The 17494-nt window shown below is 40.0% G+C and overlaps 1 protein-coding gene across 3 annotated transcripts in view; it reads right to left on the bottom strand.

Moving 5' to 3' along the window:
• Window positions 1-2158: 2158 nt before the first annotated feature.
• The window catches only part of LOC128686406 (uncharacterized), a 77551-nt gene continuing 62215 nt past the window's right edge, over window positions 2159-17494 (bottom strand). For 2 of the 3 annotated variants that reach the window (XM_070085746.1, XM_070085747.1), the window contains exons 6-9: window positions 16090-17050; window positions 13538-13764; window positions 8254-8423; window positions 2159-4556 (exon numbers count right to left, since the gene is read on the bottom strand). In XM_070085746.1, the coding sequence (XP_069941847.1) occupies window positions 4347-4556; window positions 8254-8423; window positions 13538-13764; window positions 16090-17050 (1568 nt within the window). In that variant the 3' untranslated portion in view covers window positions 2159-4346. The remainder of the gene's footprint in view (window positions 4557-8253; window positions 8424-13537; window positions 13765-16089; window positions 17051-17494) is intronic. The other variant, XM_070085748.1, reaches the window with a different exon arrangement.

The following is a 17494-nucleotide window of genomic DNA, read 5'->3' as shown; positions in this document are numbered from 1 at the left end:
ATCAGATTGGAGGGAGAGAGTATGGAGGAGGTGAACGTATTCAGATATTTGGGAGTGGACGTGTCAGCGGATGGGTCTATGAAAGATGAGGTGAATCATAGAATTGATGAGGGAAAAAGAGTGAGTGGTGCACTTAGGAGTCTGTGGAGACAAAGAACTTTGTCCTTGGAGGCAAAGAGAGGAATGTATGAGAGTATAGTTTTACCAACGCTCTTATATGGATGTGAAGCATGGGTGATGAATGTTGCAGCGAGGAGAAGGCTGGAGGCAGTGGAGATGTCATGTCTGAGGGCAATGTGTGGTGTGAATATAATGCAGAGAATTCGTAGTTTGGAAGTTAGGAGGAGGTGCGGGATTACCAAAACTGTTGTCCAGAGGGCTGAGGAAGGGTTGTTGAGGTGGTTCGGACATGTAGAGAGAATGGAGCGAAACAGAATGACTTCAAGAGTGTATCAGTCTGTAGTGGAAGGAAGGCGGGGTAGGGGTCGGCCTAGGAAAGGTTGGAGGGAGGGGGTAAAGGAGGTTTTGTGTGCGAGGGGCTTGGACTTCCAGCAGGTATGCATGAGCGTGTTTGATAGGAGTGAATGGAGACAAATGGTTTTTAATACTTGACGTGCTGTTGGAGTGTGAGCAAAGTAACATTTATGAAGGGATTCAGGGAAACCGGCAGGCCGGACTTGAGTCCTGGAGATGGGAAGTACAGTGCCTGCACTCTGAAGGAGGGGTGTTAATGTTGCAGTTTAAAAACTGTAGTGTAAAGCACCCTTCTGGCAAGACAGTGATGGAGTGAATGATGGTGAAAGTTTTTCTTTTTCGGGCCACCCTGCCTTGGTGGGAATCGGCCAGTGTGATAATAATAATAATATATATATATATATATATATATATATATATATATATATATATATATATATATATATATATAATATATATATATATATATATATATATATATATATATATATATATATATATATATATATATATATATATATATATATATATATATATATATATATATATATATATATATATATATATATATATATATATAATGACTCTTGTGTAGTCGAAAGGATTACAACCCCTTAACCAGCTATACGAAACTATTTTATGTTGCCAGAATGAAATTCACTATACGAAAGGCGCATATTATCAGTCTTGTCAGTGAGTGCAGGAGGTGGAGTCAGTAAAGTATGGCAGGTCTGGCTTATTGTAAATAGCATTCTTTATTCAGCAGTCTATCCACGACGGTCAGGAAGGACACTGTGAGGTTAGTACTAAGAAATAGTTACAAAGGACTTATATTCTCTCTGTGGAAAATACTGTATATATTTTCCAGAAATTCAGTATTTATATGTATATAGATGGCCATACTGTATTTAATAATATTTATGTCATGGAAAATGGGAAACATAGCCTGGGGAGAAAGGAGTCGCCATTTTTGTTTGAATTGAGAGTAACAGACATTGAGTAATGGGAAGAATTTTTCGTGCTCTACAGGTTAAATTTGGGCTGACACCTCTCAAATAGGAGACGAAATTGTTGGATGTGCATTCCTGCATAACTTGAGTATCAGTCGACAGGATAGGACAACTCCAGGAACCTCAGATAATCTGTCTAATTTATGTTTAAATTCTGGCCAGTAAATTTTTCATAAATGTAGGCAAAAGGGGGGGTCCTGTACATGACACATTAATCTCCAGTCAAATTGGTGAGTGATATTAAGATATTCTCCTTCTGTTATGTAATTGTGTATATATATAACCATTTATTATTTTTAATATACAGTCCACAAAATTTATATATTTACCAGTATTCCTGGTTATACATATTTCATTGGTAATTAATAGGTCCAGAGCAACTTGTGGATATGACAGTGGGGACATTTTTTGCGACCTAGGTGTCCCAAATTCCTACATGTCTAACTGATAAATAATAATTATCTTTTCATTTACTGTTATGTATATAATGATACATTCAGATAAATGCAATTTTCCACACTCTCTATATTTACTCCACCTTGCAACACTTTCACCTTTTTCTCTCTCATCCTGGCTTTTATTCTACCATAAATGGGAAGGTTTTTCTTATAACTGAAAACCCTTTTAGCGTCTCTGATAAAAATTTCTGTCAGGTGTTAAATCAAACCACTACAGAAACTTGGAGTCAACTTTATTGTAATAAATAATAGTACATGACGATTTGCACACACCACAAATACAACTCGGCCTCAGACACCTGCAGTGTTTAACACAGTTCTTCACAAAGTTTAAATCAAATATAAATGATGATTAACAAGCTCTAACTGGGCCAGCGTTTTGCTCTGTGTATAAACGGTGAAGCTTCATACAGAGTGGAATGATGTCCACAGTCGAATCTCATTCTGCAACTTGGCTCTCATGCTCACCGTTTATGGAAGAATTGAAATGAAATCGCTGATTATTTGACCGAATGAACTCAGCATGATTGATTCTATGAACGGACGAGCTTCAGGCTGACACTTAGAAGTTAGATACTGTGCTGTCATATTCTATGTAATCTTGACTCCTTGGTTTCTAACCTCACCCAACCTAGCCTTTAAATAAACTGAATCTAGCCTAGGGTAACCTCACACAAGCTCAAAATAGCCAAGGCTAATTTTACATAATCTGAACGTTAGCTGACATCATGGTAGCTAAATCTAGCACAGCATTTCACTCTTGGTAGTCGACACTGACTTGTGCTAGTCTAGACTAATTAAATTTCAGTAAGTTTGATTATAGCATCTGCTAAATAACAGCAATTTCTGGGAAGCAACTAGGGGCTACCAACTTGTCACAACGAACGATTTTGTTGTTCGTCTTGTAATCTTTAATCGATGAATATTAATATGGTATACAATACCGACAGGTTGGTAGGTATGACACATGGTCAACAGTTAGGCAACTTTATTCCGAAACGTTTCGCCTACACAGTAGGCTTCTTTAGTCGAGTACAAAAGTAGGCAGGAGCAGTAGAAATGTGAAGACGATGTAATCAGTCCATCACCTTTGTAGTTGGAGATGTGAAGTTGTCTGTCCCTCAGCCTGCAGAGTTCTGTCCACAGTCTGAAACAATCTGATTGTTTCAGACAGACAACTTCACATCTCCGACTACAAAGGTGATGGACTGATTACATCGTCTACACATCTCTACTGTTCCTGCCTACTTTTGTACTCGACTAAAGAAGCCTACTGTGTAGGCGAAACGTTTCGGATTAAAGTTGCCTAACTGTTGCCCATATGTCTTACCTACCAATCTTTAATCTATGAAATTCGAAGAGCAGCCATCTTCCCTTGGTGAGTACTGGATATTTTGGATAACTCTAGTTGATCAGTCATACATATCAGCTGAGAAATGTTAACAGTGAATATATTGTCTGAATCTGGACAAAATATACGTATATGGGATCAAATCTGATTAAACCACATTACACAAGCGCTTATTGATCAACGAGAGTTTAGTGCTCACCAGGATATATAAATAAAAATATATATATATATATACATAAATTCTTAACTTACACTGTTTAGATCAGGTTAGGTTAGGTTAGCACTGGATCAGATACGAAATTAAGTGGGAATGCGGCTTATATAGCCAGAGAGAAAGTAAGATGGCACGGATGGACAAGTTTCCTAAGACAAATCGAATGTTAAAATATTTACGCATGAGGGAAACTGACATCTCGGGTGCCTGGGCGAGCTCCTTCCCGTACTGCAGCACCAGCACATCTAACATCGTCACATTCCTTATCTAACACATAGGAAAGCCGGTATACATATTCCTAACACAAAGGAATGGTGGTACAGGGAAAACTCTGTAATTATTAGCTTTACATAGAGCTAATACTGTAGATACCATTAAGTATCTGTAAACTGTACTAGAGAAGTGTGTGTTGTTGTGCCATGCTGTAGCCATGATGCATGCTAGTGGAAGATTGTCAATATTAAGACAAACTTAACAAAGGAAAGTATCATGTAATCGTCTTCTGCTATCTGTAAACGAGGATAAAAATATATATATTTTTTTACAAATATAACAATAAATGTGTCTATTTCCACATTCTGTTTTCATATATTATAAATACGGAACACTTGTGTCAGTATATCGGTGGTGGCCAGGTCCGCAATACGAGAATGTAGAGCAACTGGTGAAGACGTGGGTTTGACAGGTCCAGGCATGGGTTGACAGGTCCAGGCATGGGTTGAGAGGTCCAGGCGTGAGTTGACAGGTCCAAGACGTTCTGACTTCTGATGCTAACAACTAGCACTGACTGGACGAGCAACACACGCTGACCAGGACAACCTGACTGTTAGCAGTGATAACTAGCACTGACTGGACGAACAACACATCCCGTCAGTCACAACGACAGCATCGAGGGCGACAGTGGCCGGGTGTGAGGCAGGACCCACAGTAATCACCAGCAGGAAGGAAGTCTTCAAGCTGCTCATAGTCACTCGACTTACTTGCCACAAGCCAGGTGTACCGAGCACCGTCTTTTGTCTGACCTCCCCTCCAAGGGGCATAACACCTATCTGTAATAAATATATTGAAGGTAAGTGTGAACTTTATTTTTGCACTATTGTAGGAACTAGTATTGGGACAACCTACAACCTATGTAAGAAGAGCGTCGAAAGAAAATCTTATACCTGAAGGGGGTTTCAGGAGTCAACGCCCCCGAGGCCCAGTCCGTGACCAGGCCTCGTGGTGGATCAGGGTCTCATCAACCAGGCTGTCACTGATGGCCGCACGTAAACCGGCGTACGAGCCACAGCCCGGCTGGTCAGGTTCTGATTTTAGGTGCCTGTCTAGCGCCTTCTTGAAGACAGCCAGGGGTCTATTGGTAATCCCTTTTATAAATGCTGGGAGGCAGTTGAACAGTCTTGGGCCCCTGACGCTTCTTGTGTTGTCTCTGAGCGTACTCGTGGCGCCCTGCTTTTCATTGCGGGGATATTGTATCTCATGCTGAGTCTTTTGTTTTCCTAGGGAGTGATTTTCGTGTGCGGATTTGCGACTAGTCCCTCTAAAAATTTCCAAGTATATATTATCATGTATCTCTTTCTCGCCTGTTTTCCAAGGAGTACAGGTCAAGGGACTTCAACTTTTCCCAGTAATTTAGGTGCTTTATCGTATTTATATGTGCCGTGAAAGTTCTATGTATATTCTCAAGGTCTGTAATTTCTCCTGCCTTAAAAGGGGCCGTTAGTGTACAGAAGTATTCCAGCCTAGAGAGAACAAGCGATTTGAAGAGAATCATCATGGGAGTATTGAAAGTTCTCATTTTATCCATCCTGTCATTTTTCTAGCACATGTGATCTTTGAAAGTGAAATTCTGATATTATCACTCCCAGGTCTTTCACATTAGTTTTTCGCTCCGTTGTGTAGTTGGAATTTGTTTTATACTCCAGTACAGTTTTAATTTCCTCGAGGTTTCCGTAGCAGAGTAATTGAAATTTGTCTTCAATGAATTTTATATTGTTTTCTGCGACCCATTGAAAGATTTGGTTGATGTCCTCTTGGAGATTTGCAGTGTTTTCGATAGATGACACTGTCATGCAAATTCGGGTGTCATCCGGAAAGGAGGACACGGTGCTGTGGCTTACATCTTTGTCTATGACAGATATGAGGATGAGGAACAGGATGGGAGCGAGTACTGTAGCCGCCTCAGACTTTATTCTGTTTGCTATTACTCTTTGTGTTCTATTTGTTAGGAAGTTATAAATCCATTTACCAACTTTTCCTGTTATTCGTTTTTTTCACTCATTTTGTAAGCTATTACACCATGATCGCACTTGTTGAAGGCTTTCGCAAAGTCTGTGTATGCTACATCTGCATTTTGTTTGTGGGCCAAAGCACCCAAGACTACGTCATAGTGGTCCAGTAGTTGAGATAGGCAGGAATGACCTGTTCTAAACCCTTGCTGCCCTGCGTTGTGCAACTGATGGATACCTAATTGAGTGGCGATCTTGCTTCTTAGAACACTTTCAAAGATTATGATGTAGGATGTTAATGCTATCGGTTTGTAATTCTTTGCAATTGCTTTACTGCCACCTTTGTGGAGTGGGGCTATGCCTGTTGTTTTTAGTGACTGGAATGACTCGTGTTTCTATGCTCCCTCTCCATCATAGAATACTTAAGGCACGTGTAAGGGGCTACTTGCAGTTCTTGATGAACACGAAGTCCCATAAGTCTGGGCCTGGGGCAGAGTGCATAGGCATGTCATGTATTGCTTTTTCAAAGTCTTGTGGTATTAGGATAATATCAGAAATTTTTTAATTAATCACATTTTGAGTCTTGGTCTGTGAGGGAAAAGTTCATTAGATAGGAGTGGTGGAAGTATGAAAGAATGGTGATAGTATTCTGATGGGCAGTCTGCTTGTTCTGTTAGGTGAGTGATTCGTTCTCGCTACCCCTCTTCCCCCCCTCTATCCTTCTGCACCCGGTGGGAGGTGACGAGTGTCCCTCCGACCGGTTGTCAGTCACTTGACTTTCGACTCCCATCAAATTTACAAATATTCATTCCACTCCTGTTTAATTTATTATGTGTTTGGGTTAATTTGGTTTAAACAAGAGGGTTTGTTTCTCTAATTCTTCATGTTCTAATTCTAGCTTAGGTAGTGTAACGCCATCATTTAATCCTCACCGTTTCTTTTAAAGGCAGTACGCCAATCAGGCGAGTGATTTTTCGATTGGTGTGTAATTTTGGATTTCTTTATTTTAGCCTTGATTGTCGGCTTGGGTCATCCGACACTTGTGAGATGAGAAGGGCAGCATAGATATTCAAAGGATCTTATATTCAATCCAGCATCTGAACTTACACTGGTCCCCCTATCCCTCGTAGCCGAATCGCATTCAGCTACACACCATTCTAACAGCGGTTCCCCAGTTATCACCCCACCAACGTTTCATGGTGGTTCTCTACTGGCGACTCAACTGCTTCACGAGTGTTGTGGTGGTCAGAGGATCCCAGTACCTCTGTTCGTCAGAATCTCTACTCGTGTTGGGGTCACTGTCTACTCAGTGTGTCAACAGTCACGTCCACCTGTGACCCCCCCCCCACCCCCCATCGTCACCAACAACGGCTCGGTGTTCCAAACCACAATTCAGAGTTACGTGCCCAAAACATCACCACGGCACCATTCTCCACTACGTATTGTGTACACATTACGTTTGAGTCGCTATTTAAATATTTTATTTTTCATTTCTTTGCTTCAAGTAGGATTAATTTCATGTTTAAGTGTTTTATATTCTTAACTAATTTTACATATTGTTAATAATTTTTTTCTATTTTTTTCATTTCCATAAGGAGGAACCAGTCTTATTAAATACTCTTTGAAGGTCTGATAGGGTTGCTGAACCTTCACACGGCCATAAAAAATCATTTAGACTGTCGGCTCACTAAACGCTGATTCGTACAGGGACTTTAGTATCTCGTTCATTTCTTTGCTGTCATCTGTGCAAGTCCATCTCGTTGTTGCCCTAGATTTGACATAAAAAAAAAAGAAGTATTTTGGGTTTTTCAGTTTCATTTATAGCTTTAAATTCTTCCTATGTTACTTGTCTCCTGTATGATTCCTTAGGCTTAAGTTCGATATTTGCGATTTCTCTGACCAGTGCCACCTTTCATATTTCAGATATACTGGCCCCTTTCAGCAGCTCAGTGTTTCTTCGTCTTCTCGTGTACAGGGAGCGTCTCTTTCTAGTTTACATCTCTTCTTTTCCTTAAAGGAATTGCTTCAGCATACCTCAAGTGCCACAAAGTTAATTCTTTCTAGGTAAAATGTTGGATCCATGTTGTTTAGAATATGTCCCCAACTTGTTTCATTTAGGACACGGTTGATTTAATCCCCTCATAACTTATCTCCTCATAGTGGTCAGGAACCTTGCGCATACATGTCTGTACTTCTATTATGCTATGATGTGAGTGCAAAAAAAAAAAAAAAGGCCACGAAATAATTTTAACTTACCTGAGGAGTAAGTTTGAAGTGAATTCAATTCTTTTTCAGATTTCAGTTGTTTTACAGTCTATATTCAAAACTAATGGGCTCTCCGAATAGTTGTAAATATTTTCTATAAATAGTGACGTTAAAAGCAAACAAATACATGAACCAGATAAACAATAACAACCCTTAATGATCTTTAACGGTAGTTTCACGAGACTTTGTAAGTTAATTAGTGGGAATCTAGCATCTGTTTGACAATCATCACAATATGTGATTGTTGTGTGCTTACCTGAAGATCAGGCACTGCAGCTCTGCTTGGCGTATAGGGTGCCAGGGAGAGACGGTGTGTGAGTGCCACACACACAGCCTCAGTGCTGGGTGCCACCACCAGTGTCTCCACCAGCAGCTGGGCACTCTCTCCCTCCTCCTCCAGCAGTACCTCGGTGTACACACCTTCACCTGCAACAAGCACAACCATCGCAATATTATTATGGTCGGCTCAAAGGGATCTTGATCCAAGATAAAGAGCGGTTTTCGTCTTCCTTGACTCAAACCTGATTGCTTCTCATTCCCCAGGAGCTGTAACCCCTTCTGGATGACCCCTTATTTGTGAGTGAAATAATATTACTAATAATGATAATAATAATAATAATAATAATAATAATAATAATAATAATAATATCTTGAAATACTCTCCTGGCTTGTGAAATTAAATCATCATTATCTTTACGTAAACAAATATGGACTAGGTGACGATTGGAATATTATTACAATCATGGAGAAGCGCTAAACTCGCAGGGGTCATACAGATACAGAACAGCTCCAATTCCTTGGATCAAGAGCTTTCCACCTATATAAAGTCACTCTGATCTTCTATAAAAAATGAAACGCTTAACAGTATTTTGTTTATATATTAAAATGTAGTTGATGTTTTAGCAAGTATGTTTGACTTATTATTCCAGAAGACGCAGCTAACACAATATTACTCAAGTACAGACGGAGGATCGAGTCTTGGGATTATTATTTCAACGTTATATAATATATTTAACAAACCAGTCGCATCACATTGAGTAAGTTTCAATTTTTTTTTTTTTTTAAATTTTATAATGAATACAGAAGGGGTTACTGGCCCCTTGCTCCCGGCATTTTAGTCATCTCTTACGACACACATGACTTACGGAGGAAGAATTCTGTTATATATATATATATATATATATATATATATATATATATATATATATATATATATATATATATATATATATATATATATAAAGAAGGAAATCAGCCTGACGACACTGGAGGACAGGAGGGTTAGGGGCGACATGATAACGACATAAAAAATACTGAGAGGAATTGACAAGGTGGACAGAAAGGATGTTCCATAGATGGGACACAGAAACAAGGGGTCACAATCAGAACTTGAAGAATCAGAGGAGTCAAAGATGTTAGGAAGTATTTCTTTAGTTTCAGAGTTGTCAGGAAGTGGAATAGTCTGGCAAGTGACGTAGTGGAGGCATGAACCATACATAGTTTTAAGACGAGGTATGATAAAACTCATGGAGCAGGGAGAGAGGACCTAATAGCGATCGGTAAAGAGGCGGGGCCAGGAGCTATAATTCAACCCCTGCAACCACAAATAGGTGAATACACACACACACACAAATATATATATATATATATATATATATATATATATATATATATATATATATATATATATATATATATATATATATATATATATATATATATATATATATATATGTGAAAATTTGTGTGGACTGCCTCCAAGTGAGTCGCCTACCCCTGGCAAACTCTGTTGACACCGAGCTCTGAGGTGGGTACCTCAGCCTCACAAGTGGCTTATAGGACAGATTTTCACAAATGATTGAAATTGCAAGAAACCTCGCCTGCATGCACGTATAAAGGACTAACTTACTTGGTGTTGCAGCATATATCCTGATCTTCACTTCCCTAAGCTAGCCTTAGCCCCTTTGGACTCCCCCTCAGGAACCACGTGCAACCGGGAACATTAATTCCTGCAATATTCAATCGTAATTAGTGTCCTGCCTGCACCTCAGAAATTCCTATATCCAAGAGGGTATGTATCCCCTAGTATAACTATGCAGACTTAGACACTAGCTTCAGACGGCTCTGAGACACTGGTACTTACTGGGCATGCTCTCTCTGTTGCACACCGGGCCCACAGCTAAAACTCAACCCACAATCTCCCAAGACACTGGCCAGAATCTACGAGGAAAAAGGTGGAGGTTTTGTCTTACTGTATGGGCTGATGGAGGAGGTCATCTACGGTACATCGAGGTGCCTCTACCAGATTTCCCCAAGTCTCAAATGTGAAGACACGTGGGGGCGCCGTCTGCTGATCACGGCACGTCTTGTCCAGTTGGTGTCTGTCTTAAGAAGAACGAGCTGGTCTCCCTTCCAGACCCTCGTCTCTTCGTTCAAACTAGGGCTGCCAGTTCTCCCTAGCTAACTTATCCTAGTGTTTGCCTACATTATCGGCCTATTACTACCTATGTTAAGGTCTTAGGTCTACTTTATCATTATCTACAGATGCCTTAGTAAACCTAATATTAATGTACTACCAGTAAAACTACCTACTCCTTCCCTGAAGAGTAAATCTATAAATTAAATACATGCCTACCAAGAATCCATCGCTGACAAGAGAATGCTTCCCTGTTTGGGTGGGGTATAAGGGCCATCCAGCACAGCCGTCCCGTAAGGCCATGCTGGACGTCCTGTGGAACTTTAGGGACCAAATAAATTTCCACAATATATATATATATATATATATATATATATATCTATATATATATATATATATATATATATATATATATATATATATATATATATATATGTCGTGCCGAATATGTAAAACTGGTCAATTAGCAAAAACTCATTTAAAATTAAGTCCTTTCTAAAATTTTCTCTTATACGTTTAAAGATATATTTTTTTTCATTAATGTTAATGTAAATTTTTTTAATTTTGCTCCAAAAGAATCTAAGAAAACTTACCTAACCTTATCATAAGAAGAGCAATTTATTTTAGCCTAACCCAACTATATATTTTTTAGATTTGTTTACAGTAATTTAATATCAAACAAACACAGTGAAGAATATTTTTTTCGTTAGGTTCAGAATGATTTTGGCGAAATTATTGCATACACAAATTTTCACTTGTCCTATATGGCAAGATGAACGTTGCTATTTAAGCCAAGATGGCAAGTTCTGCCTATTCGGCACGACATATATATATATATATATATATATATATATATATATATATATATATATATATATATATATATATATATATATATATATATATATATATATTTTATTATCACACCGGCCGATTCCCACCAAGGCAGGGTGGCCCGAAAAAGAAAAACTTTCACCATCATTCACTCCATCACTGTCTTGCCAGAAGGGTGCTTTACACTACAGTTTTTAAACTGCAACATTAACACCCCTCCTTCAGAGTGCAGGCACTGTACTTCCCATCTCCAGGACTCAAGTCCGGCCTGCCGGTTTCCCTGAATCCCTTCATAAATGTTACTTTGCTCACACTCCAACAGCACGTCAAGTATTAAAAACCATTTGTCTCCATTCACTCCTATCAAACACGCTCACGCATGCCTGCTGGAAGTCCAAGCCCCTCGCACACAAAACCTCCTTTACGCCCTCCCTCCAACCCTTCCTAGGCCGACCCCTACCCCGCCTTCCTTCCACTACAGACTGATACACTCTTGAAGTCATTCTGTTTCGCTCCATTCTCTCTACATGTCCGAACCACCTCAACAACCCTTCCTCAGCCCTCTGGACAACAGTTTTGGTAATCCCGCACCTCCTCCTAACTTCCAAACTACGAATTCTCTGCATTATATTCACACCACACATTGCCCTCAGACATGACATCTCCACTGCCTCCAGCCTTCTCCTCGCTGCAACATTCATCACCCACGCTTCACATCCATATAAGAGCGTTGGTAAAACTATACTCTCATACATTCCCCTCTTTGCCTCCAAGGACAAAGTTCTTTGTCTCCACAGACTCCTAAGTGCACCACTCACTCTTTTTCCCTCATCAATTCTATGATTCACCTCATCTTTCATAGACCCATCCGCTGACACGTCCACTCCCAAATATCTGAATACGTTCACCTCCTCCATATATAATGTTATATATACATAATATACATTTTATATATATATATATATATTATATTACATATATAATATATATATATATATATATATATATTATATATATATATATATTTGTGTGTGTGTGTATTCACCTATTTGTGGTTGCAGGGGTTGAATTATAACTCCTGGCCCCGCCTATTAGGTCCTCTCTCCCTGCTCCATGAGTTTTATCATACCTCGTCTTAAAACTATGTATGGTTCATGCCTCCACTACGTCACTTTCCAGACTATTCCACTTCCTGACAACTCTGAAACTAAAGAAATACTTCCTAACATCTTTGACTCCTCTGATTCTTCAACTTCTGATTGTGACCCCTTGTTTCTGTGTCCCATCTATGGAACATCCTTTCTGTCCACCTTGTCAATTCCTCTCAGTATTTTTTATGTCGTTATCATGTCGCCCCTAACCCTCCTGTCCTCCAGTGTTGTCAGGCTGATTTCCTTTAACCTTTCTTCGTAGGGAATTCCCCTTAGCTCTGGTACTAGTCTTGTTGCAAACCTTTGCACTTTCTCTAATTTCTTGACGTGCTTGACCAGGTGTGGGTTGCAAATTGGTGCTGCATACTCCAGTATGGGCCTGACGTACACGGTGTACAGAGTCTAGAACGCTTCCTTACTGAGGTATCGGAATACTATTCTCAAGTTTGCCAAGCGCCCATATGCTACAGCAGTTATCTGGTTGATGTGCGCCTCAGGAAATGTACTCGGCATTATACTCACCCCAATATCCTTTTCCTTGAGTGAGGGTTGCAGTCTTTGGCCACCTAGCCTGTACTTTGTATGCGGTCTTCTTTGCCTTTCCCGATCTTCATGACTTTGTAATTGGTGGGGTTAAATTCAAAGAGCCAGTTGCTGGACCAGGCTTGCAGCCTGTCAAGGTCTCTTTGTAGTCCTGCCTGATCCTCATCCGATTTAATTCTCCTCATTAATTTTACATCTGCAGGGACACATCTGAGTCTATCCCTTCCGTCAAGTCATTCACATATACCAAAAACTACACTGGTTCTATGACTGACCCCTGTGGAACCCCTCTCGTCACAGGCGCCCACTCTGACACCTCGTCACGTACCATGAATCGTTGTTGCCTCCCTGTCAGGTATTCCCTGATCCATTGCAGTGCCCTTCCTGTTATGCGTGCCCAGTCCTCCAACTTCTGCACTAATCTCTTGTGAGGGATTGTGTAGAAGGCTTTCTTGCTGTCCAAGAAAATGCAATCTACCCGCCCCTCTCACTCGTGTCTTACTTCCGTTACCTTGTCATAAAACTCCAGTAGGGTTGTGGCAAAAGAAATTAGATATATACAATACAGAATATGCACTGAAAGACTGTCAACTCACTCTTGTTCTCGGCCACTGTCCAGTTTCCATCCATACGGATGACCTCACAGGGAGACCAGCCTAGATTGCAAGTGAGGAGTGTCTGATGGTCCTTGCTGGGTCCTTCAGAAGTGATGGAGCGGCTCACACGGTCCCTGCTGGGTACCTGGGAAGTGATGGAGGAGCCCTCACTCTGAACCGGCTGCAGCGTCTGCGCATCCAGCTCTGTCAACTCTCCTGTCCCAGATCTGCCGAGGGAAACCATTATTTTGAGAAATGATTGTAAATATAAAGTATCTCCCTTAAGAAAAAACTGCGACTGTAGGATAGAGCCTCTACCAGTCTTTCTGCTGAATGGTAAACACGGGCTTAGCATCTCACACAAAATATAATATATGACATAGGACATAGTAATATACAGTACTGTCATTATAAATATGTATTTTTTAAAAATTCTTTATTTTTTTACTGAAAGGTCAAGTAAATCAATTTCACTGATTGCTAATGGATTTATTTTGATACACCAGTACGGGTCAACTATTTTACATTGATTAATATTTGGTTTAACTACCCCTAGCATCCGTAAGTGCTTTAACACGTTTGGGTATGATAACCATCGAAGTTTTGCATAATTCCTTGATTCTGGCAGACCGAAACCAAACGTTAATAAGGCATTCTATGAGTTACACTTTGGTCGTAATGGGAACTTCGTGTATTTCATCCTCCAATACACACCATAAACTCTCAACAGGGTTCATTTCGCGGGAATTTCCAGCCCATGGGAGCAGCACGACGCCATTTTGTGCACACCACATCTTTACCGATATTGTTGTTTGACATGAGGCTGAGTCTTGTTGGAATATCCCTCGTCCATCACCCGTACCAATCCCTTATCTGAGGCAATAACTGGCGTTGTAGTACTTCTGTTTACTTAACCCGGTTCAGGGTACCCTCAACATTGTGCCAACGACTTGTTCCAGGAACGGAAATGGCTCCCCACACCATGAATTTTGTGAGGAAATTTGACCATCTTCATACATTCAGGCATAAACTTCTCACCTGACTGCCTTCTTACAGTCAACATACGATCATCCAGCGCTGCAGTGACTGATTCATCAGAGAACACCACCTGCAAGAAATATAAGAGAGAATAGAACCGGAGAAGCGGGATGGTAATCTTAATTTGTTTTCAAATAGAATTGTCATTTTACTAATAATTTATATTATTTTATGAACAACAAATGAACTGAGTAGATAAATATAATTCTTACCTGCTCTCATTGTTCAGAAGTCGACTCAATGTGAGTCGTCTTAACCCAGGCTATACAGTTCTGTATCATGGGGGGTTCAGTAAGTCGCGGCTTCTTTCTGGGACGATATGCTTTCAATCCACTCTCCAAAAGCCTCTCATTAAGTCCTTGGAGCAAGACTAACACCTCCTCCTCCTCCTCCTTCTGCTGCTGCTGCTGCTGCTGCTGCTTCAGAGGAACTCTGCCTGCAAGATGCTCTTCTGTTGTTAAGAGTCATTCGTATTATTTTTCTGTCTAGTCTTGGTGTTGGTTTCTGTTTTCTACCACATCTTCCTACCCATTTTGAGTTTTAATCTTGATCGTAATTAAATTTCTTAATTTTACTGAATGAGTTAAAATACCAAGTTTTATTGCTAATTTTTTTTTCTGTTTCAATGTGATATTTATTTATTTATTTATTTATTTATTTATTTATTTAGTAATTTGAGCATACATACAGAGGTACAAAAAAATAATCACTCAATAAACGCTTATCCATCCCACTTTGCGAGGACTCAAATCGATATGTTTACCTATTTCTGCTGACTTTCTTTCTATTAAACTGGAAGAAAAAACAAAATACACTTTTAGTGGTGAGTACGAGCACAGACAATACACACTAGTGGAATTATCACAGTCAATAAGAATCAGAAAACTACCTTCACGTGCCACACCAGGACAGCAACTGATACAGTTCTTTCGAGGAACACCAGGCGACCCGGCTAATTCAGTGTTGCCATCTATTATTCCTTTAAAGTTGCCAACAAAAAACCTCACAACACTCTTAAATTTTTTTAAGGTTAATTGAGAATAGTTGGCTTGCACTAATGTATCAAAACATATCCATTAGCAAGCAATGCAATTGTGTTAATTGACCTTTTAGTAGAAAAAATGTCGAATTTTTAACAAATCCATAATAATGCCAGTACTGTAATATTACATTATTATTATTATAATCAAGGGGGAAGCGCTAAACCCGTAGGATTATACAGCGCCCAGGGGAGGGGGGATGTGGAAGGCATTCAGGCTTAATTCGGGGAACTGGAGCACAGATCCAATTCCCTAAATCAAGAGCCCCTCACCAACATCAAGGAACCTTCCATGAGGGGGTAATATTACAGAGTCTGGTATCGCATTCTATCCAACATTTTCGTTAGTACTATTGACAAGTATTTGATCCAAGGAATTGAAGTTAGCATCCCTTTCCTTGTACTAAACCTGAGATCATTCGTAATGTATGACTCAAATGGATTTCCCCACGTATGTAATGCAAAGGTATACTACCTGTAGAGAACGATGGGTATGTGGTCCTTAGGGAGGGCACTAATGATGCCCTGGACGGAAGCAAGAGAAGATGTTCTGATGATCTGCGCGTCCAGCCCCGCCCGACGCAGGTAGGGCATCAGGTCGGACGTTGTTGGCTGGGTGCCATTAAACGGGATGAACATGGCTTCTTGTCCTTCTGACTCCTGGGGCAAAGACCTGGCATCCAATTTCTTGGCATTCTGGTTGGTGTTAGCGTGCGCAAAGGAGTTTGTGGGGAAGACGGTGGGACGTCTGGGTCTTTGCGGCAGCACGTGGTTACTGACGCTCGGAACAAAGCCAGGACCTTGTGGGGAGGAAGTGTTTGTAGTCGAAGACCCAGTGTTGGTGATAGGTGGCGTGTTTGTGGAGGTGAGGGGTGACTCTATGTTCGTGGTGGTGTTGGTGGTGGAAGAAACAGCTACAGACATATGGGATGGAGGATTTGTAGTAGAATGGTGTAATGATGAGGTGGCATTGAATGTTAAAGGTGGCTCGGCAATAATGGTAGTGGGGGTAGTAATAGTAGTAATAATGGTGGTGGGTGCAGCAGTGGTGGTGGTGGTGGTAATAGAATTAGCAGTGGTGGGTGTAGTAGTAGTAGTGGCGGGTGTAATAATAGTAGGGGTTGAGGTAGTAAATGTAATGGTAGAAACAGTAGAAGCAATAGCAGTAGTAGGAGCGGTAGTAGCAACAGGAGTGACGTGAGTGGCAGCAGTAGTGAGCTTGGCCCTAAAAGAAGTGCTATGGTTGCTAGTACTTGGCGAGGGTCTATGGACTGTGTTGCTCCTCCACCAGTTAGTGAAGAACGCTCTCAGAGCGCTCATATTTATGAGGAAACCGCCATACCCTCCCTCAGTATCAGTCTTGTCGGGAAGAGGTGTAGTGGTGGAGGTGGTAGCAGGCTCAGGGGTCTCCGTCTGCTTGGAATCAGTGCTGTTCTCTGCAATAAACAAAGCCAAGCGGCCCACAACCATTATTGCACTAGCTAATGTAACCCTGTGATCTTAGTACTTCGTCCTCACCTCCCTTAGCCTCAGCAATATAATATCCAAAAAACCAACTGAAGTGACAGCAATTATTATATACATATTATATATATATATATATATATATATATATATATATATATATATATATATATATATATATATATATATATATATATATATATATATAATGTCGTGCCGAATATGTAAAATTGGTCAATTAGCAAGAACTTATTTAAAATTAAGTCCTTTCTAAAATTTCTTCTTATAAGTTTAAAGATATATTTTTTTGATTAATGTTAATGTAAAAATTTTTAATTTTGCACCTAACCTTATTATAACAAGAACAATTTATTTTAGCTTAACCCAACTAAATATATTTTAGATTTGTTTACAAT

This window comes from Cherax quadricarinatus, chromosome 17 (genome assembly GCF_038502225.1).
Source record: "Cherax quadricarinatus isolate ZL_2023a chromosome 17, ASM3850222v1, whole genome shotgun sequence".
Classification (NCBI taxonomy): Eukaryota; Metazoa; Arthropoda; class Malacostraca; order Decapoda; family Parastacidae; genus Cherax; species Cherax quadricarinatus.
The sequence above is the reverse complement of the archived record's forward strand: the minus strand, read 5'-3'. Positions and strand labels throughout refer to the sequence as shown.